We start from the raw sequence: 23016 nt of genomic DNA on the forward strand, positions 1-23016 counted from the left end.
TTGAATCGGTGGATCGCAAGCTGGAGCTATCATAGTTTGGAGCAGCTTTCACGCGTCGTTCTCGCCGAAACATATACATTGACCAGCATAGTTGTTTTCATCCGTTGGAGACGTCTTGGTCTATCCCTCGGTTGTTTGTCTAATGCAGAGCTAGCTAGACAACTACGAGAGATTCGTCAGCCTTCTCGGGCTGACTCAATCGTCGGACATAGGTTAGCGCCGAAATCCTACCATCCCCGAGAGACACTGCTCTTTCTTTCTCTATACGAGATTATCTCGTCTACAGTCCAATTGACTATCTGTAGGCACGATTTGGGATCATCCTCGCCTATCACAAGACTGATCTGATAAGATGTGATGGGCGCGCTAGTCCTCGTCACAGGTCTCATATCCATCCGCGATGTCAGGCCAAAACCCCACAGTTACGCCCAGTTCAACTACTTCTCAAGGCCACGTTAGTACTGAGGCAGAGCCACAGAAAAGGAAAAGAAAGGCCCTTTCGTGCTATGACTGCAAGCGGCGTAAGCTGCGATGCGACAGAATCACACCAGCTTGCGGGCGGTGCACTGCATCTGGGAAGGCCGACAGTTGTCGATATGACTTCCAAGGGCTCGATGAAGATGACCAAGAAAAGCAACGCGACATTGATAAACGTTCAACATCACCGAAAGATGTATCTAATGATGCCAATGACTACCAAAGGTCTCGCAGAAATAATGCCTTGGCCGATCGAGTCAAATATCTCGAAACCCGACTTGCAGAGCTTGAGTCACGCCGGTTATCGCGCCTCGAACAACCCAAATCCATGTTGATGTCCGCTGCAGTAAATAACGGGCCTGAAAATGCAGTGGATCTGAGTGTCAAAGAAGATGCTGTTGCCCTCGCAGAAACCACGTTCATCCGTATCCGAGGTTTCAAATCCCAGTTCTATGGTCCTACAAAAGCAGCTGCAGTCGTAGCCCATCTCCCGCAACTACAACAGCTCATGCACTCTGTCTTCACATGGAAAAGCAATGGGCAAGTTCAAAGTGATTTCAAGAATCTCCGCTTGCAAAGTAAAGCTGAACATCGGAACCCAGATGTTAGCCATATTTCTGATAACCTCCTCGATCTACTCCCACCAAGATCGACTGTAGACGAGCATGTCGAAGCATATATCGCCACGTTCGAAACCACTTACCGGGTCTTACATGTTCCTTCTTTCCGTCGAGAATACTCTGAGTTCTGGCAGTCGCCCTCAACACACCGTCGAGGTTTCGTTGCGATTCTCTTATTATTGATTGCGGCTGTCCGACCAGATTGCGCCCGTGCGCCCTTCACATACAACTACGACTCTTCTGTTGACCGCGGCGAGTCGATCATTGCAATCAGAGCCTCCGAATGCTGGCTCGAGAAGCAGTCCCACAAACATTTTACTCTCACGTTCCTCCAGGTAAATTGCTTATTGATGATCGCCAAAGGCGTCAATCAAGTCAAATGCAAGCGCGCATGGCAATCATCCGGTTCTTTCCTTCAATTTTTAATGTCCGCCGCGTTTCATCGCGACCCAGCCGAGATAGACGGAAAGCGCCTCGCTCCGTCTGGGTCTCTGAACCGCGATGTCAACCGGACTATCGTTGGCATGTCCGTCTTTGAGTCCGAGATGCGACGCCGAATCTGGGCCACAGCCGTTGAAATCGAGCTACAAGCGTCCATTGAGCGTGGTATGCCTAGTATCAGTAATGCATACAATTTCGACACACTCGCACCACTGAACGTCGAAGACGAAGATATCAATGAGGGTACGACAGTAACCCCCAAACCACTCTCGCCTGACCAGTTCACATCCGCAACATATCAACACCTGGCGCATGCCTCACTCAAACTTCGAATCTCTCTCAACGCATGTCTCAACGATCCACGTACCCAACTCTCATACACTTCAGTACTATCTTACGAGCGTGAGATACAAGCCCATCTCACTACCCTCCCTGACTTCACGGACCCTACACGCCCTGGTGCCAGCATCTCTGATACGCCTGGTCGCGCGCTAATGGCAAACTCGCTTCTCCGCATCCAGCTACTCGTTTTTCTTCTCATGATACACTCACCCTTCATCCACACATCGACCAATCCTTCACATACACGCTACTCCGTCCTAGCCACAATCCGCGCCGCGACAGACATCATATCCCTCTTTCACACCCTTACCTCAAACAGCATGTTTGGACTCGTCCTCATTCGTGATGACATGTTCAGAGCTCCCATGGCTCTCGCACATGCCGTCCTCGCCGCAAAACTACCCGCTGATGATCTCCTCATCACCTCGCTAACGCTTCCAGCCAGCAAAGCAATAGCACAGGCCCTCGAGATCCTTGGGGCGTGTATGGTCCGTGTTGGCAGTGGCGCACGTGAAGCCTGGGTTATCAGTGCGGCGAAAGCGCTGGTGAAAACGAAGGCCGAGCCGAGCAAGGCGGAGCAGTTCAAGGGTTAGGCGCTTGATGAGCTAATGGAGTCGCTAAGGACTATACTTGGCGGGCAAGTAGGGCGAGAGAAGACTGTGGAAAGTGCGTCGATGGGACCATTGGGATCTGACATCATGGCGCCGACGCCGTTGGGAGGGCAGAATTGGGATATGCCAATGATGATGACAGGAGGACTAGGTACGGATCTTGGGTTTGATGACTTTGCGTTTGATATCGGGAACATGGCTTTTGATCAGTATTTGGGATACGGAGTTGGCCCCGGTGTAGGGCCAGGGGAGTTCTAAGGTCTTAAGACGTAGGCAAGAGTCGATATTCGCGTGTTTTAATTGGCTTCGATTGGATATAGATAAGGTGCAAAGACTGACTGCTTGCCTAGTTTTGAGCATAATGCATGTTTTTGTTAACACTGCTAGGCATATCAACGAGAGCAGAATCCCACACCATATTTACCAAGAACGCCATGCTAATAACGACATATGCAGGGACCAATGTTAAATATGCCACCATGCTGATAACGCCCAGCTTACATTTGTCCAACTCCCTTGAACCAAGATAGTGGTCTGGGTATTCAGACTTAGATTGTCATTCCTGATCCTCGTACGCGTCGCTATCCTCTTCGTCGATCAGATATTTTCCGGTTTGCATTAAATGGGCAGCCTTGTAGGCGGCTAGTAAGTGCGGACATTCATCCTTGACTTCTCGCGCGCTCTTCCACACACCCTGATCTTCCGAGTGCCCGACTATCCTGGCACAGTATGTCACTTCTCCATCCATGTCTAGATGGTCGATGATCTGCTCAATTCTCACAGGTGAAGGGGACCTCTTCCGCACTGGCCGGTTGCCTTTCACTATAGGATTCGGTGCGTGTTCCTTGGCTTTCAACATTTCAACGTCCCCATTGTCCGAAATAGTCAAGTTTGGATGAGTGCGATCATCGATATCGTCGCTGTCTTCGTCTTCGATGTCACCTATCAGATCGACAATGGTTGTCCGTCCATTGCTTAGGCTACCAGCTACGGGCTTCAGTGAGGTACGGTTCACCCCTAGTCTTGAACTTGCAGATAGTTCGGGCTGAGACGACTTGGAAGACGCATTAGAGGGAGCTTGATCCGTGCTGAAAGATGTTCCCTCAACTGTTGGCGTCATGCGCTGCCGCTTGATAGGCCTCTTTGGGGAGATTATGACGACTTCTGGCGATACGAGACGCCTTGAGCGCATTTGGGACATCTGGAAGTCATTTCTAAGTTGCTGTGCAGCGGCAGTATCCGACTCAGAGCTCTCGTAGGCTCTACCATTTGTGTAGGGAAGGCGTGACGATCCGTCAATGACCGATTCTTCTCGCCCATCTTCAGTCATATCTGCGGGCGACTCTTCTCCAGATTTTTGTGCAGAAACGGACCTTGTGATTCCCGCGTGCCATCTTTCACCTCCGTATCCTCTCGTACGCCCTCTTCTTCCGCGGATTCCATGCCCCCTGGTGCTAGGCATGGGTGGAGGTCTCGCGATTACATCCACATCTTCTGCTGTGTTTTCAATCATGTCTATTTCCTCCGAAGTGTCCTCTCCAGATTGCTGGGCGGACAGTGTTTCTCGTTGGGTACCAGCAGGTCCGTATCCTCTGGAGCGTCCTCTTCCACGACCCCGCCCACGAGGTCGACCGCGACTCTGCCCTGGTCCCCGACTTTTCAGCAACGCAGCACGCTCCAGGGCTTCTAGCCTCTGACGGCGGATTTCCATGTCCCAGGCTTTCTCAGCTTCTTCTTCGGCTGCTTCGGCGACGGCTCTGGCCTCTTCAGCGGCTTCCCATTCAACATGTACGAATCGCTCGTACTCTCTTCTAGAAACATGATTATAGATTTCATCCATCGTGATGCCTTCTCTTAGCACTGGCTCAGTGATTTTGCGCCTGTCTGTCGCACGGCTTGCGGAAGATGCGGAAGAAGAAGCTCTAGTGGAGTTTACAGCTGGATCGTCAAGTGGCTTTATCACCACAGAGTAGTATGGGATTCCTTCTATGGTGATGCAGCGCATGATAGTGGCTGAAGTTCGTGGAATTGGCGGATCTGCGGATAACATTGTAGAGACAGGCGCGGGCTCAAAATGACCAAGATACTCAGAATCGGATGAGTCCTATGATCGAACATTAGAAATTGGCTGCGTACAGAGGGAGTAGTACAGGTTATGATATAATACCTCGTCTGGACTTTGGCAGACGCGGTTGCTGGGAGCAGCAACACGCGCTCTTCCTCGCGGTGGCATCCTCGACTATGTAATCAGAGGACTGAAGCAGGCAAGCGGATTGATGCATTGTGCGAGTGAACGGGATTCTTTCATAGAGTGAACATGGGTGCGTTCATGTATGTGAAGGGTGAGCTTAATGGTCTTGCCATAATTCACCTGTGCAGGTAATTAGTTATTACACATCGCGTTCAGATAGGGAGCCGTCCGTGGTTTGCCTGAAACCTAACAATCTTGGCATGATTTAAATCTCTTTCTCCTCTCCCTGGAATTTAATGAATATTTCTATCATCGCATCAGAGGACATATATCTAGTTTAATATATATATATACACTAATATAGATATAGAGCTTAGAAGAATCTTCAAAGTATACAAGTAATAAAACTATTAGTCTAGCTAGATGAACGCTTTTTACACTAGTCTTGATTAGGCAAAGTGGTAGAATACTAAAGCTTTTTGGTATCAACGTCTATACATGTTACAAGAAGGTACTCAACTAGAATTAAGATTGGCGAACAATATTTGATGAGAAAGATAACAGTATCCTAAAATAGTTTTCGCTGTCACAAACAAGGCTTTTGCTTTTGAGTTGTGAAGATTGTGAAGCACAAACAAGGCTTTTGCTTTTGAGTTGTGAAGATTGTGAAGCACAAACGAAAGATCGGAGTTAGACTACTACATATGATGTACATTGGATAGATTCTCCTAACAGCTATGTTGTGCGACAATCCACCCGGCAACGCCGTGAAGTGGACAGACTTACTCTGTCCCCAAATAGAAAGAAGCATGAAGCTGCAAGCCAATTTTTTACCAAGGTCTGCCCGACGTGAACCGCTTCCTTGAAACGTGGTAAAAACCACGACCAAAGAGCGGTAAGTCACTGACCCGCGCAATCAATCTTGGCCGAGTAACGCTTATAACCATAAGGTACTTGCGTACGGTTTAAAGCGTTCGATACTAGCCGTCAGTTAAATAAAATAAAATTTCATGTGAGGGTTGGAGGATTTGTGAGGGGGATGGGAGAGGCAATTTTCGCTAATTCATGAAAGAGTTAGTTGAACATCTTCGTGGTCGATACAGAATAGGTTGAACTTACAGTGGTTTCATTTCAGTTTGACGGAAGTTACATCAGGTCACGCGGTAGGGGAAGAAGTCAAAGTTTGAATGAACAGCTGGCAATTCATGTTTCCAGGACAATTATTGGAAGACCTTGGTGAAAGTTGTCAGTGGGTTTCAGTTCATCTCAATAGAAGGCGATGGCAAAGGAGGACATACTATGGATCCATAATTGGGTGTAAACATGGTATAGATTAGGAAGACATGCACCTGTCGGACAGTGTCGCAGCGTATAAATGTCGAGGGTGAAAGAAATGTAAAAGTGATGTTAAAGGATGAGTTTTCAGAAGAGGATGAAGGAAGAATGGAGGATTTTGAGAATTAAGCGTCGTCTTAAATAGTCATAACAACACACTAACGATTCTATACACGTGATATGCCCCTTGCGTACTAGCACCACGAGTTCTCGGACCCCTCTGTTGATATATTCGGCAGCTGTTGATCAATTCTGTGCTCTACGGGGCCTTGCCGAACGTCAAACTTCCCAATTGTCACCACTTGGGATCATTCGACCCCCTGAAAACCCGTTACCGAGACCCATATTCACACAATGCCTATCAAACACACGAACACTGGTTCTGAAACCACCCCAAGCGTTGAAAATACACCAACACACGCTGGAAAAGTTACTGTCCGGCAGATTACTGCCTCTCCAACCCATAGCACCGTTCCTTCTCCTCCTCCACCCTTAGGGGAGCGCCCAGCTCGCTTCCTTATGAAGGGACTCTTACAGAAGCAAGATAGGGGAATAACAACATGGCGTCGCAAGTGAGTAGATCCATGATCTTACCTACTCTGGCAGCTACGATATGAAGAAAATTTTAATATGAGCCCAACTCGAGATCGATGACTGGCAATTGAGTATATGTGCAAAAGGAAACACTATCTGACTCAAATTACGCACAAATGCGCAATTGACTGTCTTTCAGTGGAGTGAAACTGACAATGCTTGTTCACAGACTTGAGATTGAGCCAGAAACCACAACAGAGCCTTCCCACGCTCTAGGAATGGGCACCTCCGCTCCTTTCACGGAGCTCGAAGCTCCTGTGCCCGGCGCAACACCGGACCAGGAGAAGGGAACGGTGAAAGAAGGGGCTGTGGTTGAGCTGGAGGGAGAGAGCGGAAAGGAGAAGAAGAGAGGAGGAAAGCGGGAGTAAGCATTTCCTCGCATGACCATCGCACCTTTTCAACACTTGATTGTCTCAAGCTACTATTAGCGGTTGAGCTATTCTGCCCCAGCACTCTACTTTGCTTGCAGATCACCATCTTACATGATTCTCTTCCACACATGTTGCAGTTTTGATGCGCATAGCTAATAGATCTTACAGTGTTCCTAAAAAGGCCGCACAGGCCGTGAAGAAGATGTTACTATTTCGCTAACGGGAAGGGAGGAATGAACGTGGTTTTCCTGCTACTACGGCTGATTTAATAGTGCCGCATATCATACTAGACCAGTTTCTCGTCCTGTAGCACTTCATAATATGAATGAATAGACTACAGTCATACAGTTCTATGGCACTTGAAGAGAGGAACATTAGTTTAACGTTGTCCTTAAAGGCGATCAAAGTGATGTAAGATCAAGGACTACTTAACAGGAAGGACAAAGCAGAACATATGTCAGTGATAAGGTAGAGACAAAGAACTTGGGAATAGAACAGTATCACAGATTTACGGGTCTTTCCATGTGGATATACGAGTTCATACCATGAGGTCCGTCGATTAGAAGCAAGGATGAACATTGGGAAGCTTGAACATGGAACAAGACAGATTAATTTACCCATGCAGTCAGTCAGTAGTACTGATAGAGCTCATACAAATTAGTTAATATAGCTCAGATGTCTCTACATAGCACCTTACGACCATGCAACAAAAGCGATATTGCCATTCGTTCAGCCCTGCACAGTGCTGTAGAACATGACAAGTGACGCAGTATCTCCTCCTTGAGGATGTTATATTTGCGATAGCCATCCGAACAAAAGCTAGTATGGCCAGATCGGAGAGAAATATTCAAGCTAATATCCCGAAACGTCGGTCTCATAAACACTGGTAAAACCACTCATTCTGCTGTATACATGTCCAAGGAATTGCACACTGTGTCGGTCCAGTATACCCACTACCACCACATTGTGCATACCGCGCCGCTATTGCAGTTGGACTTCCAATGGCGCTTGTCTTTGTATTAGATGGGACCACGACAGTAGGACTCGATCCTCCACTTGGCGCTGTGCCCCACGCATTCAGTATTGCAGTATAAGCCGCCTTTTTCACAAAGTTGAGATCCCATGGGAGAGCTTCACCTTGCCCTGCAAAGACAGAGGGAATCCAACTGTACTTGTCTGTATAGTCCCAGATTGTGATGCCGACGCATTTTGCAACGTTCTTGCACGCGGTGGTGACAGCGGCATAGTCGGAAGCTTGTTGCGCCTTTGTGGAGTCTGACATGGGTGTTGTAGAACGAATGTCGAGCTCAGTGTATGCAAATTCGACGCCGAGGCTTGTAAAACTCTGGATATTGGATTGCAGGGAGGAAGCTGATCCGACACTGCCGACGATAAGGTGTGCTTGAGCGCCAACGCCGTCAATCTTGGCGCCGTATGATTGAACCTGCTTCACGATGTTTGCTGCTGCTTTGGACTTTGCACCTGCGGACTCGAGGTTGTAGTCGTTGTAGTATAGTTTCGCAGAGGGGTCGGCGGCAGCGGCAGCTGCGAAGGCAATCGGGATGAACGCTGGGCCGATGGTATTGTAGAATACAGAGGTACGATATGTGCCGTCCTCATTAAGTGCTTCATTGACGACGTCCCATGCGTAGCACTTGCCCTTCCAATGTGTGACCAGATTCGTGACGTGGTTCCGCATGATGCTTACGAGGGTAGCGTTGTCGAAGTCTCCGGATGAAATCCAGCTGGGAAGCTGGGAGTGCCAGACAAGTGTATGACAGCGCAGAAGCTGACCGTTACCTGCTGCGAGAGAGACAATCGAGTCACCATTCGCATAGCTGAAGACATTGCGAGACTTCTCAGTTGCATCCCATTTCATAGAGTTGCCAGGGGTGATCTGTCCAAAGTCCGAAGTATTACTGAGCGTTTTAGTATAAGGAACGTCATTTAGCTCGCCATTGTCTGTCGCACTACCAAAGTAGAGCTTGCCAGCTGCTTTGGCTCGTATGTTTAGGCCGTCTGCTGCAAGTGTCGTCACGGCAGCCAAAGCGAAGAGAGAGAGTTTGAGAATGAACATCTTGATATAATCAGCTATCGCGATGAGGAAGAAAAATTTACACTCACGCGCCAAGAATACTCCATAGCGAGGTAGTTGATCTTATATGGTGATTCTGGTACCCCCTGACCATCCAAAGATAGATATGACTTACTTCGCGGCTGTGGGTGGATAAATTCGTCAATCTCGGTATTGACAAGGTTGAGCAAGGATGGCGCATACCTATAGCCAAAGAACGTGCATAGTGAAATTGTGTTTCATTTGGGATCATCGGGATGTCGGTCATACTATGCCGGAATCCGGATTACGATATATAAATCATATCCTGATATACAAACTACAAAGATACTTAGAATTTGACAAGATGAGCTGGAAAGAACACGACGAAGACAAGGAAGAAGCTCACAATGCCTACACGACTCTGTAGGAACTGAAAGCACTAGAAAGAAAGAAAGGAAGATATGAATGGATGGAGAGCCCCTGTAGGTGCTGGCTGAGGTGGTAGCCGCAAAAGGCATAGCGCCATTTTCACTTATATTGATGGCAAAGTTGCATGAGGAGGCAAGATCCAAACTTTGCTTTCGACCTGTAATCTCTTACTCGGCACATACTTGACTACTCTTAAGACTATTGCTTGTAAGCACTACTGAGTTGTCTGCTATCTTACTAATCGAGAAATCAGACTGAATGGTGTCTGGACGCACTGCGAGCATCCTATAAAGTCTACGGCTGCGGTACACGGAGACACCTTTCAGACATTCTTATTATCTTATTCATGCAGCTTACCAGAGTCAAATATCTGGGGGAGCATGGCAATGCAATTCTCGTAGGTCACGTGCTGCTGGCGATTCCATCGATCTTCCATTATCTGACCGCTGGTCCATAATGACGATAAAGACACTTTTTGTAAGCAAATGCCCAAGACAAAAGGGGATATCCCAGGCATGATCCATTGTGGGTCGCGCTTGTTACGCTGACACCATGTTGATCAAACAGGAACGACCCCGCAATCTGATCGACAAAACAGGAAGGAGGTGACCACAAGATGATCAACTAAGGATCGAATGACGTCCCCAAATCCACAAAAAGATGGAAGTCACTATCGCTGAACGGCACATGTAGTTTCTACATTGCAGACCCATGTTACCTCTAATATCCGTTATTCTCCAAAACTCATACCAGTCAATATGTGGAAGCATGTGGTCCTATTTGCGCTCGCGACTGGAACATCATGCCATGTGCTAGATTACATAGATCCACTCATAGGTTCTAACGGTGGAGGGAACGTATTCGCTGGGGCTACACTTCCTTATGGCATGGCAAAGGCAGTGGCAGATGTGGACGGGCAGAACACTGGGGGATTTTCAACAGACAATAGCAATGTCACAGGCTTCTCATCCATGCATGACGCTGGGACTGGTGGGAATCCTTCATTGGGAAATTTTCCTCTTTTTCCACAGTTCTGTCCTGGGAATGATTTGAATAATTGCAGATTCCCAAAGGACTCCAGGAAGCTCCCATACAAAAATGATACCGTTGTCGCGAGACCTGGCTATTTCGCATTGACATTGGACAACAATATCAGCGCTGAGATGACAACCACGAAACATGCTGCTCTGTATCAATTCAGCTTTCCCGATGCCAAAGCAGAAAATGGGACTACACTCCATCCCCTCATCCTGGTGGACCTTGATGACTTGTGGCTCAGCAGGCAGAACGCTTCCGTCTCCGTGGACGCAGCCACAGGAAGGATAAGTGGCAACGGGACTTTCTTACCCTCTTTTGGAGCAGGATCATACGTATTACACTTCTGCGTTGACTTTGCAGGTGCCTCTATTTTTGATTCTGGCATGTATGTCAACGATCGAGCTGGGACGGAACCGAAAGAGTTATATGTTACACGAGGTTTTAATTTGTTCTACATACAGGCAGGATCCTTTGTTCGGTTTCATCGACCATCTGACGGAACTATCAGCGCAAGATTCGGTGTTAGCTATATCAGCAGCGACAAGGCTTGCCAGAATGCTGAGCATGAGATACCAGATTGGGATTTCGATGTCATACGCGCTCGTGCGGAAGATGCGTGGATAGAAAAACTTGACCACATCTCAATTACCCCTGGTGGGGCAAGCGAAGATCTCCAAAACACATTTTACAGCGGTCTGTACCGGAACATGATCAATCCACAAGACTACACGGGCGAAAATCCTCAGTGGGAGAGCGATGAACCATACTTTGACTCATTTTACTGCATATGGGATGCTTTTCGAGCGCAACATCCTATGTTAACTATCATAGACCCTAACGAACAGTCTCGCATGGTGCGAAGCCTGCTCGATACGTACAAGCACAGGGGTTGGTTGCCTGATTGTCAGATGAGCTTAAGCAGGGGATGGACCCAAGGAGGAAGCAACGCCGACGTAGTTCTCGTAGATGCATACGTCAAGAATCTTACCGGGATAGACTGGAGTCTAGCATACGAAGCTGTTATTAAGGATGCGGAGGTCGAGCCCCTGGACTGGTCAAACCAAGGCCGCGGCGGGCTGCAGAGTTGGAAGCGCCTCAATTACATTCCTTATCTGGATTACGACTACCTAGGGTTTGGTACTAACTCGAGAAGCATCTCAAGGACGGTCGAGTATGCATACAATGATTTCGTCATTGCGACATTATCTATTGGCCTGGGTAAGGACCCATCGGTCTATCTGCAGCGTGCAAGCAACTGGCGAAATCTCTACAAATCAGACCAGACTTCTTTCATCAACGGGACCGACACTGGTTTCGTTGGCTTCTTCCAACCTAAATACCTGAATGGTACCTGGGGATACCAAGATCCGATTGCTTGCTCACCGCTTGCTACGTTCTGTTCTTTAACATCAAATCCCTCGGAAACGTTTGAGTCAAGCGTCTGGGAATATCAGTTGTGGGTCCTTTCTCCCAGATTTTCTCACCTTGACTGAGCCTTAATAGCTACGTACCACAAGATATGGCCGCACTGATCGATACCCTTGGTGGAGCCGAGACATTGATTAAACGTCTCGACTACGCTTTCGAGTCTGGCCTCCTCGACATCTCCAACGAACCAGTGTTCCTGACTGTGTACGCTTACCATTACGCAGGTCGCCCTGCACTATCTACGAAACGCGTTCACACCTACATTCCTTCACGCTTCAATTCCTCATACACCGGACTACCCGGAAATGACGACAGCGGTGCAATGGGAAGTTTTTCAGCCTTCTCCATGATGGGTCTATTCCCAAATGCTGGGCAGAACGTATACCTTATCTCTGCGCCATTCTTCGAGAGTTGGAGCATCAATATGGGTAATGATACTGTGGCAACAGTCAAGACAGTCAACTTCGATCCAGCATATAAGAACATCTACATCCAGAGTGTGACGCTGAACGGTGGACAATACAAAAAGAGCTGGATTGGTCACGAATTTTTTGCGCAGGGCTGGACGCTGGAAATCACCCTAGGGGACGCTGAGAGTGACTGGGGAACGAAGGATGAAGACTTGCCGCCCAGTATGTCTACTTCGCAGATAGGGCATATGAGTCTATAGACTTGTATTACTAGGACAATGAGATGCTCCTCGAAATTGGAAGTCGTAGGACGGCAAGTGGAATAATATAGTAAGGCTGTCTTTGATTCCAATATTTTGATTCGGGTGACTCCTATAGATCCAGCAGTTAGTACGATGCCATGTATAAGCCTCTGATACGTCCTTTTACATATGTCTCTCTTCTTCACCAGACTATCTCCGCGAAGTTATAGCTCCGATTTTCACATACTCTACCAGCGCTCTCACTGGTTAGTACCCTCCCACGAACAGTATCTTCACACCTAAGAATAACTCATGAGGTAGTAGAGACTTCGTCAAACGTGTTAAGCTTGGTGATAACGCATTCATTGTGTGATCGTATGTTTCCAGACCATAGTCCTTGCGACTGTTCGGTGAAACTTCACTCGCCACCAATAAAGCTCAGGTGCCGCAATTCTCATAAGTCTCCCCAGTCTTGTCAGCGAGTATAGGCAATATATTTGTGAATCCATGTGCGTGGAATTGGGTGCATGTGTGATGTTGACGTGGCATAGTGAGCATTTAGCTTTAGTAGAGGGAGAAATGCATTTTGGAGAAGGCTTGTAGAGTTATGGTAACCGCGGTGGGCTAAGAGATAATTATCAAAAGCTATAGAGGTCAAATATATGCTATATGGATGTCGATGAAGTAGTTTTAAAGGAAGCATGGGTGAAATGTCAAATTCTGAGGGCTGAGTCGAGCCATCGGGTCTTTTGGGGGGGTTTGGGATACTATAAAGGAGATATTAGCGGACAACTGTGATATAATATGTGGCGATACATAGCTACAGATAGTGAGAGGACGTCATGGTGTTTTCTCCGATCTCTGGAGAGCTATACTAAGATAGATCTGTGCCCGGGGCATCAATACCCAATCAGTCCTCGATCAATCTGGATCATTGGGATTTTAGCGAACACATCGAGTGCTATAAAGGAGTTATCGGAGAGCCTAATCAAACATCCGATCGAAATTTGGGCGTCAAATACCAATAGACAGGTACAAATCAGGTAAATCGTCCTAAATGTAAAATATGACGTGCCGTAGGTACGGTTGTGAAAAGCATAAACAACGTTATGTCAGCCATGTTTGCCATATTCACCACCCACCCACAACGCATCCGCTCTGAAAAACCATTCAGAACACACTAACAGTAACAAGAGAGCCCACGCCTGACCCATATTCGAGACTGCACGCACATTATCGACAAAAAGACAATAATTCCTTCCTCACAGTCCCCAGCTCCCTGTGCAACCAACGACCAAAACCACACCCGAACGCCATACGCGACACATTCTCCACAGAGATATCGTTGAACAAAAGGCCACCGCAATGTGCCCACCTACCTCCAGTGCCACCTGCCCAATCTGCAACCGCATCACCCCTTGCATTGAACACCAGCAGTGTCAGAAGTGCTACCGCCTCCGCCCCTGCCAATCTCACGAGCCCGTCCCTGCCGCCAAACCTATACTTCGACAATCTCCTAAGCGAGGGATATTCTCGTGGTACCAAGCACCGTCATGTTTACGCTTCCAGCTCAAGGTTGGCGGTCCCATGGAACCGCTGATATCGGAGGCAAACATCGTCTGGGCGGAGCTGAGGGCGTCGATGGATAGACAGGACAACGAGCACTTTGGGTTGGAGGATTTATACACTGAGGAGCCAGAAAATGGGCTGGAGTCGGTAGATGTGATCTGCTTTGAGGAGGAAAGGGATAACTGAAATGCCGGCGTGATTTTGAGGTGTTCTTGATGACTGGTACACTGACGCCATAAATGGAAATTTTGTTGAGAGCCTATCATGTAGGGGTAGCGAAGTCAATATACGAATACCAAGGATGAAGACATTTGGTTTTAACGATGGAGAGGAGCTTTGGTTGTGATATCTATGTCTACTACACGAAGCCAGCTAGTAAGAGGACTGAAGCAAAAGAGATATGTCACACCCACTATTGTTAATCTAAGGATACATCTATACGGTAAATTTGGTAGACAAGAGCAGGAATCAGAGTTTTAGCCGCGTGTGTTGGCTTTGACCTGACTATCCATTCAAACATTTTTGATTCCTAAAGTAAGGTCCTGCTACAACGGGAAAGAAGATCTAGGAGTTTGGCCCTGCTATTCTAACTTGATGGCTTACCAAGCACCGAAACAACAAAAAGGCCTCACAGACTTTGATGAAGTGTCTTTGCATCAGTTAAAGACAGCTTCGTCAAATCGGCGCCGTTTTCACCACTGGCCCATTTCATCTGACATTCCCTTGCCTAATCTACCTCATCATACCTTACTTCTGCGAGCAGAATCAGCGAACAAACCAAGTCCTCGGTCCTCCATAATCACATAAAAAAGATATTATTTGGGTTATACAACCTAGCCACCGAAATGTCTGTAAACTCTAAACTCAAACCAGTTTTATTACCTAAACTCTCTCCTAGAGGGGAGAACTTCCCAGAATAGAGATTATCCTAGATAATTATATTCAATTATGTAGAGCTATAGCCCTCATAGGTATGAAGAAGAGGTGAAAACCCTTTTAGTATAAATATACAAGGATTTCATGTAGACGTCCTCATATGAGATGCAAAGGATAATAAAGCAACAATTATGATATTGCTATATGTACTTCAAGACCTTGTCATTACTTTTTCTCCTATCACACAGCCGCTGCTACTTGGTCATACGTCTCTTTACGTTTTGATCGTGATACAAGGTGACTCATCGATACATCATGAGAATAATCTTTTCCTAATTTCGTGTAATGCTATCAATGACCCGAAGCCGGAGTTGATGCCATCAGTACGTAGATTTCACCCTTTCTATTCTCTCAGCGGTACTGCTACAGCAGGGATCGACTTAGGGGCTTGAGGAAAGGTGGAACAGTTCTCGTCCAGAGGAAAGGAGTTTCGCTAAAAGAAATCATCATAGAGGTTCGTGAGGTTGTGGACCTATAGAATGTCAACAGTTATAAGAAAAAGACCTTTCCCAACGAAGATCGCGTCGCTAGACTGAGACCAGACTTCATTTAGGTTAGAATTCTAGCTGCTGTTCAGGAATGACTGTCAAGGTTTTTGGAAAGTTGTGAAGCGTAGTGTGTGATATCTTGAGATCATGTAGTAGCACACCATCGTGATGGCATACATTCCTACTCTATAATGTGCGAGGCAGCATCCAAGGCATCCGTGGATCCGTGGCTGGTGGTTAGTCATCAATGCGAAGTGACTGAATACAAAACCTCAACTCTCTTCCGTCTCTTCTTCTACTCACCTCCATCCCACCAACTTAATCTCATCACCCCATCTATCTTGCTCTATTTCTATCATTAATCCATATCATTATCTCTTGTAACAAGTACATTCCCTTCAACACCATTCCTCGTTGTCTAGAGGTCGCTGCAGCCGCGAAAGGTATGTGAAGGATCACTGGTCTCACTCTCCCGTGAGATTTTACTCTCCTTTTCTCAACACAAAGCTCCTATCCTAGATCTTTACACTCCATATTTGCAGGAGGCTAGTAGGCGTTCTACTCTCACCAGAAGCTCGATTCGAGTTTATCTGGAAGAGTTGCCTGGCTGAGCTGAACTGAACCTTACTCAAAGATGAGGCAATACCTTCTTTCCTCAACACCAACCTCCTATACTATTGTATCTTGCCCCATACTTGTACCATGCGGCTTTGCTACCACCTTGTACTCTTGGCTGGCTTTCTCTGAGCTCCCTTATACGTATTTGTCGTTTCAAAATCAGCTGAGTTCAGACACGAGGGTGAAGCAAGCTCAGTCTACTTCACCAACCTTCCTCTATCCCCTTCTTTCTTCCACCATATGTCACGATACTACATGGTCTCTACCGGACCTTTTTTGACAGATCTTGAGATCTACGATTCTCTCACCGTAACGAACATGGAGCTGACTTGATTTTGAAAGCACAACTAGCTATCCAAGCTTTAACACACCTCGCACCGACCTACCTCACACTCATACATACCTAGTCTCGTAGTAAGTCTTGCCCCTACTGCACCACTATCCCTATCATTTGCTCAGCCGCGGATCTCATCCTCGGTGTCTTCTTAAGATCTAACAGACACAAGCCCTTAGTACTTGAAATAAGAGCTCATGCCCGAGCATCTAGCAAAGCTTGTTCATGTTTGTGGATCTTGCATGAATGCTCTCCTAAGGTATGTTTTTTCATCTTACATCATTACCGTCAATGGAACTCACCGCAATATCGACATGTTGTGTTCGATATACTTTGAAGCCGACGAAAAGCTAGATCCTTTCTAGATCTCAGCCTTGATCATATCCATTGGATATTGCCTTTCCTGCTTCGTTTCTCTTTTTGTTCTCTTCTTTTTTCAAGCTATGTCTTATTTTGACCGTCACATCCAAGCACTGTCCTCCATGACAATTTCCTCTTTACCAAATGCTAATCAATCTTAATTCCATTAGTCGACCTGAATGGCAACAATATCGGATATTGACGCGTCGCCTGGTGACTCAAAATGCGTCACCTTATGACACAATATGTCAATTTCGACAATCCCCTTTGCCGGGCCTGCGCAAGTCAAGTGGCACGATCAATCGCCACGCAGCGGTCTCCTTGGACCGGAGCGCTGGCCTTATCGCAACTGCCTTGAAGACTTTGTCTTCAATTGCTAGCGAAGCCAGTATGCCGCCTGCGGTCGCCGCAGTATGAGAAGGAGCTGTGCCTTGGCTCAACCTCTACCTTGCAGCGTAGTAGACCATGATGGCCCGGAACAACGGAACTTTACCGCGAACCTCGTTGCGGTGCTCAGATAATTGCAGTGCGCTGCTCGATCCATTCGAGCTTTGGTGTCAGCGATGTCGACGGCACCATGTAAGTCTCACCCCAGCATGGCTCGGCACTTCTGCGAAGTGCTGGGGACTAGTAGCCAGCAACGGTGAAGCTAAGTCGAGCCCCGGTGTATGATCGATCAGAGGTCCTGGTATGATTTCCATTCTTTTTAGAGCTTGATTGTACGCTGACTCCAGTGCCACCGTCAGACATAGCGTTTTCTGCGTCTCATCGCAATCGCCGACGTCGCCCCCTTTCTGCGAAAACCGTACAACCTCCGAAGTTCGGATCCTACCTACAGTGGGCTTTTGGCAAGCTCGCCCATGGCATGTTACTAGGTCAAGCAATCAGCATGAGTAGATCAAGGGGTCGCTGAACCTGCTAGAGACAAGTCGAAAAGTCAGACCCGGCATGTCAAAGATGCTGCCATTCCCGCTTACAAGCAAGCAATTGGTGGGTAAAGAGAGTTCGACCAACAAGCCCAACCTGTATGCTGCGCTTCTCACTTTCTTCTCTGGGCAAGCTTCCTCAGCCTCACGAAGAAAGCTTCAATTCGATCGTCAAGCACTTGGGACGCTAAAATTTGTCGATGCCATGTTGCTCTCCAAGCACGACTCTATCAATCCATAAAATCAGTCATTGGATGACTTCGCCAATTTCATGAACAAGAAGTCCGTGATCAGATTCTGAAGCTCAATCTCAGAGACGCATATCGCTACCTTCTCAGGGACATCTTCCATGAGTCAATCTTCTCATACATGCGGTGGTATGGTGGAGAAGTATCTTTTTGAGCTCATCCATCCTTCGAGCACCAAACCATTTTGGTTGCATACCACACAACTGTATGATTCGCTTGGCATACCATGTGACAATACCGCCTGGTTCGGATGGTTTCGTGTTGGGTTACCAAAAGGCAAAGTACACGTACGATAGCTGGATCTTTAGATCAACTGGAATCACGTAAGCAGATCGAAATTCGATACGAACACAAGATCCACAACCTTTCAGCCGGTCCATTAGCAACATTTTCAGCGTTGGCGACTTGGAAAACATTTCGAATTCTGAAAGTGGTAACCTAGGATCCACGTAGGGGCCAACAAGATTCGCACCTGATCTTCGACGATGTTCAGGCGTTCTACTGACCACGACCGAACCTTTGGTCGCTCAAATCGACAGTGGTAGCCTGGTGGTGTCCTACACTGAAGACGCTGTTACCTTCAGGACACTTCCGGGCTGCGCGAGAGGGATGAATGTGGCTCGCGGCTCTTCACATGCTACGCGCAGATTGAGTCAGGCGAACACACCAAGACCAAGACCAGCCAGCGCAACTACCACGCCTAGATGGTCAGCACTGGAGCGCCAGTAGGCATTGGTACCCATTTCACCCCCCGGTCGGAAGCCGAATGAAACATACGCATGATGTTCAGCCCACCCATGGGCCGGGCAACAACCGAACCGTATTTTGTCGATTGACCTGTTGCTGCTTAGTGGTCTTCGCCTTCAATCTAGCTACTGCAAGTCGGTTAGCAGTGCCAGATCCGTACACAAGATGGATTTCTTGATGTATTGCAAGGGCATCAGGGCCAGACACTCCGAGTACCTCCCGGGCACTTTCAAGCAAACATCCCCGGAGAACCCCCGTCGCGGTCTCCCAGGCCAGAATTCTAGCTCCTGGGTGAGGCCGGACATGACCAGACATCCAAAATCAGGTACGGTACTACTTTCAATGGGACTTGCACGATTGAGTTATACAGATCTATGGTCAGATCCTGTATTGAGATGCAAGATTAGGCTCAAGGCATCGCTGCGGACTTGAGCTCTCTCTCATGCGATTGCCTAGCAGATTCGCAAAAGTAATGTTTCCTGACTTAGGTCAACCGTCGAATCCTAGCTCGTCCCTTGGTGATCCTTCAGCAGGCACCTCCTCCGATCAAGGACAGCGCAGTAGAAGCACTGAAGGGTCGCGAGGGACGTGCTCTACCTCTTTTCTGGAAGATGTGGGACTGTCGAGCACATCTTCGCCCACTACCGACCTATGTGAACCATTCAGTGCGCCCTGGTCGTCCAACTGGTTGGAGTTCGCAGCTATGCCAATTGCGAGCCGTCGACAGTCCTGTTAATGGCATGACTCGGAACATGTACAATCGCTTGGATGCTCTGCCTGGGCATTTCTCTACCAGTAAGGACACTGATCTAAGCATACGACCTGTGTTTTATTAATCAAGCGGCGAAGCACTACCCTCTGGGAGAAGAGATTCGTTGACCGGCTCCTCAAATCTTGTCCTATCACAAGCGAGTTGACAGTTTCTTCCCAGATCCGACTTGGATATCCATGCTGGGCGGGCGTTCAACTTGGAACACATACTCAGGGGCCGGGCAGTACGGAGCCAACGAGTTCATATTTTGATCCGGTCTGCTCTGGGGTATGATCCCGGTTTGAGGGTTTCGACTAGTAATTTGTCAATGGAACTATAGAATAATAGAAAAGACTGGATCCGATTGTGCCGTGTATTCCGTGTTCCATAATGCCAAAGTGGCAGTAATAATGAAGTCATTCGCTTGACTAATCAAAATATTCGTAGAAATTCGTATAATCCGAGATCGCGCTCCATTATCAATGTAGGACATAGAAAATATGTGCATTATGCATCCCAAATTTGGTGATTTCCAGATTGCGGGCTGTTGACGGAGTGGGCAGATTTTGGACTTCATACCTTACACCAGCTTTGTGCGGGCTTCATCTTCTTAATCTATTTCGTTTCCTTCATCGGCAACCACAATCCACCACTCCCAAGTTCAAGCTGTTCATCATCTCTCTTTGGCCCATCTTACCCTTTCATCAAACAAAGACATATTCACGTCATGAGACAGACTTTGTGCTACCTCTCAAAGGTGTACTGGCTCTGTCTATCCGAAAGTGACGTTTTGAACGCGCTGCCCTTGCATCACGTCGTTTCGATTTCAGGAAAAGCTAAGAGTGAGGAGAAACTACTTTAATAAGTTCCTTCGGCGTGAACAGGTATAGCGAACGGATGCAAATAAATATCCAGATGTTGAAGAACGTCTGCCTCACTCTAATGAAGCTTTGAGGGCCTCTGCCTTGGTATTACTCTCTCCAGCATACAGCTTCATGTCGTCAAATCCATGGATCGGATCGCTTGGCAGTTTCGATTGAGTCTGCAGTGCCTCGATCATCTTTTACCTGCATTGCAGGTCGGATTCGCAACGCGCTACACCAATCATCACGAAACAGAGCTGGAATGCTCGAACCTCTTTACGGAGGCACCATTGAGCAACCACGTGGAATTGAGAGTGAGTGCATCTGGTTCCGAGTCCTGAAAGCCTCCAGAGTTGCTGGACGCGCCAGTCAGACAATATTTGGAGACTTCCTTAATGTTGTTTCAATGTTGGCGGATCGCGTCTGACTCATTTTAGGGCTTATTCTCACCGAGCCCTGCATAGAAAATGACATACTAGAAAGCCGGAGAAGATACATTAGAGACTGATTTGGAGTCGAAGGCTTTTTCTACTTGAGCAGAATCATGAATCGGGCTTTGTTCCGATGACACAACTTGGGGACGATATTTCGGAGAGATCATAGGCCGCCTTCTCGTCATGCACAATAGTGTCGATGCACCTCCTTTCAGTTTCGATGCAATAGCTTCGCTGGTGTCAAAATATGCGATTCCCCGTCAAAATCGCCTACAAGGTCGCCAAAGAGTCCGCAAGCCGCATCGAGACTGATAGCACAGCAACTCAACGACGTCAACAGAGTCTGAACATCATACCCGCGTCAGTTGTACGCAGAGAACATACAATCAAGCATGGGTGGATGAAATGGAGCCACACAGCTGGCACGATCGCGCTCAATCGGCTGCAAAGGGGCCAGTGGGATATTGGGATACAAGAAGAGATGGTCGCGCTCAATTGGCTGCGGTATCATCGAAGTGACAATACAAGTGCAAAGAAAAGAACATGCAGAAGACCGACGCGCTCTGACGGCTGCGTGCGGCTGACGCAATGGGGGAACAGCTCGCGAAGACGAGGATGGTTCGGAAAAAAAAGGAGGAACTAGGAACAAAGCAGACGGAACGCGACTTCGATCAAGCTTGAGTACCCAGAAGAATGTCTCAAGCTAGAGAGCGCGGAGCAGGTAGCAAAATTTAAGAGCAAGGACCACAAGCAGCTTCCATCCTTCGACGATTTATCATTCGTAAGAAATGACGTCGTAAGGAGAGCGCTATTTGAAACGATCAGAAGATCACCTACCTTATTCCCACAGGTGATTGAGTGATTCAGGATGTGTAATTCTCCGGAAAGTACCGATACAGACCAGAATTGATCCGGCGAAAAGACTACCCAAAGGCTTTCGCACAATTCCCGAAGCACCTTGCCAGCATGCCTCTTGCTTTCGATCTTGCGATGCAAGGACTTGCGAAGTATGCTCCTCCACTGCAACATATTTGCAGTGGTATCGATAGGTCGAGAGCCAAGCTGCAGATGACCTTTCTTGCCTCAAGACGGTTGCGTGGTTGAACGATTGGTTGTCTCGGCGAGCGCCTTATTGCCGCTGCTGCTTGGCTTGTCCACATTGAGAGTAAAGAGAGGATGCAAGAGATCCAGAGGCTCGATGCAGTGAGACTTCAGAGTGTTCTACGGCTCGTGATGCTGGTGGTGGACGTGGTGATGGTTCTGATGAAGATGAGGCTGAAGTCGAGCAAGCCCAGTGAAGAGGAAGTCAGGGGGTGGTGTAGCGGCAGGCACGGGAGGGAAACTTCGCAGGACTCTGCAGGGGCAGCGCAGCCTCCATCATGGCAGAGGACAATACACAGCCACTAGGCAAGAGTCAGCAGCGACGATGACAGCGCACTGCGATATTCAACAAAGAAACATATATCCCCAGTAGCTCATCACTGAAGGCTACGAGCACAAGTGGTGAGTGCCAACGTCTACGTGAGTTTCCAGCTCGGTCAATTCCATAGCAAATGTCACTACAATACCATAGAAAAGGCGTCATTTCTGAAGCTATCAGGTACGCTTGCTTAATGGGGGATCACGTTTCCATCAATAACTTCGGCTGACCTCTAGCCCTGGCGCTACTCTCCTTAATCATGCACAATGTTGACTTCCACTATACGCATGTACGCTGCATGCCATTGTGAAGGTGAGTATTTCGGTCTATCTCAGACTCAACCTATTGCGGTAGGGAAGTTTTCATCGCAGTAGTAGTACATATATCCATAATACTTCAAGAACACCTCAAGGCAAGGCACAACGGCTAAACAAGCGAGCCGTGTGAAATCGAAACTATTAACGAAAATTAAAGGTCGGGCAGTGTAAGATGCAGAGCAGGTTAGATCATAGTTTGATAGCTGGAAGTAACAATAGTGCAAGGTCTATGTGAAAATCTGCGTCTAATGAAAGCTTTGCGAAAGTGGCTCCCGAGGTGAAAAAAAAAACCAAGATTGTGACATATTCAAGGATGAGTTCTCGAAGATTTCGTTAGGGGTGGTTTCTTCCTGTACATAATCAGTCCTCTAAGTTCGCTGACTAGCCTCCAATGCTATGATCGAATCGAGTCCCCTGGGA

The 23016-nt window shown here is 47.6% G+C and overlaps 8 protein-coding genes across 8 annotated transcripts; 5 read left to right on the plus strand and 3 right to left on the minus strand.

The window, feature by feature from the left end:
• Positions 1-244: 244 nt before the first annotated feature.
• EJ05DRAFT_477420 (uncharacterized protein) lies at positions 245-2898 on the plus strand. Its single transcript, XM_033744249.1, has one exon. It carries the CDS (start codon positions 401-403, stop codon positions 2471-2473), a length of 2073 nt encoding a protein of 690 aa, XP_033599655.1. The 5' UTR covers positions 245-400; the 3' UTR covers positions 2474-2898.
• Positions 2899-3047: 149 nt separating this feature from the next.
• On the minus strand, positions 3048-4724 carry EJ05DRAFT_501737 (uncharacterized protein; the record flags this gene model as incomplete). The annotated part of the gene is made up of 2 exons (XM_033747149.1): positions 3048-4595; positions 4659-4724. 2 exons carry the CDS (start codon positions 4722-4724, stop codon positions 3048-3050), a joined length of 1614 nt encoding a protein of 537 aa, XP_033599656.1.
• Positions 4725-6306: 1582 nt separating this feature from the next.
• Positions 6307-7210, plus strand: EJ05DRAFT_517663 (uncharacterized protein). Its single transcript, XM_033748681.1, has 3 exons — positions 6307-6589; positions 6781-6975; positions 7151-7210. Exons 1-3 carry the CDS (start codon positions 6372-6374, stop codon positions 7200-7202), a joined length of 465 nt encoding a protein of 154 aa, XP_033599657.1. The 5' UTR covers positions 6307-6371; the 3' UTR covers positions 7203-7210.
• A 544-nt stretch (positions 7211-7754) lies between these two features.
• EJ05DRAFT_477424 (putative endo-1,4-beta-xylanase) lies at positions 7755-9101 on the minus strand. Its single transcript, XM_033744250.1, has one exon. It carries the CDS (start codon positions 9057-9059, stop codon positions 7857-7859), a length of 1203 nt encoding a protein of 400 aa, XP_033599658.1. The 5' UTR covers positions 9060-9101; the 3' UTR covers positions 7755-7856.
• Positions 9102-9224: 123 nt separating this feature from the next.
• EJ05DRAFT_58715 (uncharacterized protein) lies at positions 9225-9681 on the minus strand. Its single transcript, XM_033749781.1, has one exon. It carries the CDS (start codon positions 9554-9556, stop codon positions 9326-9328), a length of 231 nt encoding a protein of 76 aa, XP_033599659.1. The 5' UTR covers positions 9557-9681; the 3' UTR covers positions 9225-9325.
• A 388-nt stretch (positions 9682-10069) lies between these two features.
• EJ05DRAFT_532348 (putative alpha-1,2-mannosidase) lies at positions 10070-12763 on the plus strand. The gene is made up of 2 exons (XM_033749068.1): positions 10070-11961; positions 12009-12763. The coding sequence occupies exons 1-2, from the start codon at positions 10226-10228 to the stop codon at positions 12601-12603; spliced, it is 2331 nt and encodes a 776-aa protein (XP_033599660.1). The 5' UTR covers positions 10070-10225; the 3' UTR covers positions 12604-12763.
• Positions 12764-13759: 996 nt separating this feature from the next.
• On the plus strand, positions 13760-14455 carry EJ05DRAFT_511934 (uncharacterized protein; the record flags this gene model as incomplete). Its single annotated transcript, XM_033748283.1, has 1 exon — positions 13760-14455. A coding segment is annotated over one exon (426 nt), but the record flags the coding sequence as incomplete, so codon positions are not given.
• Positions 14456-18976: 4521 nt separating this feature from the next.
• On the plus strand, positions 18977-19547 carry EJ05DRAFT_501742 (uncharacterized protein; the record flags this gene model as incomplete). The annotated part of the gene is made up of 2 exons (XM_033747150.1): positions 18977-19136; positions 19219-19547. The coding sequence occupies 2 exons, from the start codon at positions 18977-18979 to the stop codon at positions 19545-19547; spliced, it is 489 nt and encodes a 162-aa protein (XP_033599662.1).
• Positions 19548-23016: the final 3469 nt, after the last annotated feature.

The sequence above is a fragment of the Pseudovirgaria hyperparasitica genome, assembly GCF_010093815.1.
Source record: "Pseudovirgaria hyperparasitica strain CBS 121739 unplaced genomic scaffold EJ05scaffold_10, whole genome shotgun sequence".
Lineage (NCBI taxonomy): Eukaryota > Fungi > Ascomycota > Dothideomycetes > Acrospermales > Acrospermaceae > Pseudovirgaria > Pseudovirgaria hyperparasitica.

Excerpts from the sequence above, each read along its gene's own strand:
- EJ05DRAFT_477420 (XM_033744249.1), top strand. The coding sequence starts at position 401 with ATGTCAGGCCAAAACCCCACAGTTACGCCCAGTTCAACTACTTCTCAA.
- EJ05DRAFT_517663 (XM_033748681.1), top strand. The coding sequence starts at position 6,372 with ATGCCTATCAAACACACGAACACTGGTTCTGAAACCACCCCAAGCGTT. Across the intron at positions 6,590-6,780 it reads ATAACAACATGGCGTCGCAA|ACTTGAGATTGAGCCAGAAA; the intron begins GTGAGTAGATCC and ends GCTTGTTCACAG. Across the intron at positions 6,976-7,150 it reads AAGAGAGGAGGAAAGCGGGA|TGTTCCTAAAAAGGCCGCAC; the intron begins GTAAGCATTTCC and ends TAGATCTTACAG.
- EJ05DRAFT_477424 (XM_033744250.1), bottom strand. The coding sequence starts at position 9,059 with ATGTTCATTCTCAAACTCTCTCTCTTCGCTTTGGCTGCCGTGACGACA.
- EJ05DRAFT_58715 (XM_033749781.1), bottom strand. The coding sequence starts at position 9,556 with ATGCCTTTTGCGGCTACCACCTCAGCCAGCACCTACAGGGGCTCTCCA.
- EJ05DRAFT_532348 (XM_033749068.1), top strand. The coding sequence starts at position 10,226 with ATGTGGAAGCATGTGGTCCTATTTGCGCTCGCGACTGGAACATCATGC. Across the intron at positions 11,962-12,008 it reads AGCGTCTGGGAATATCAGTT|CTACGTACCACAAGATATGG; the intron begins GTGGGTCCTTTC and ends GAGCCTTAATAG.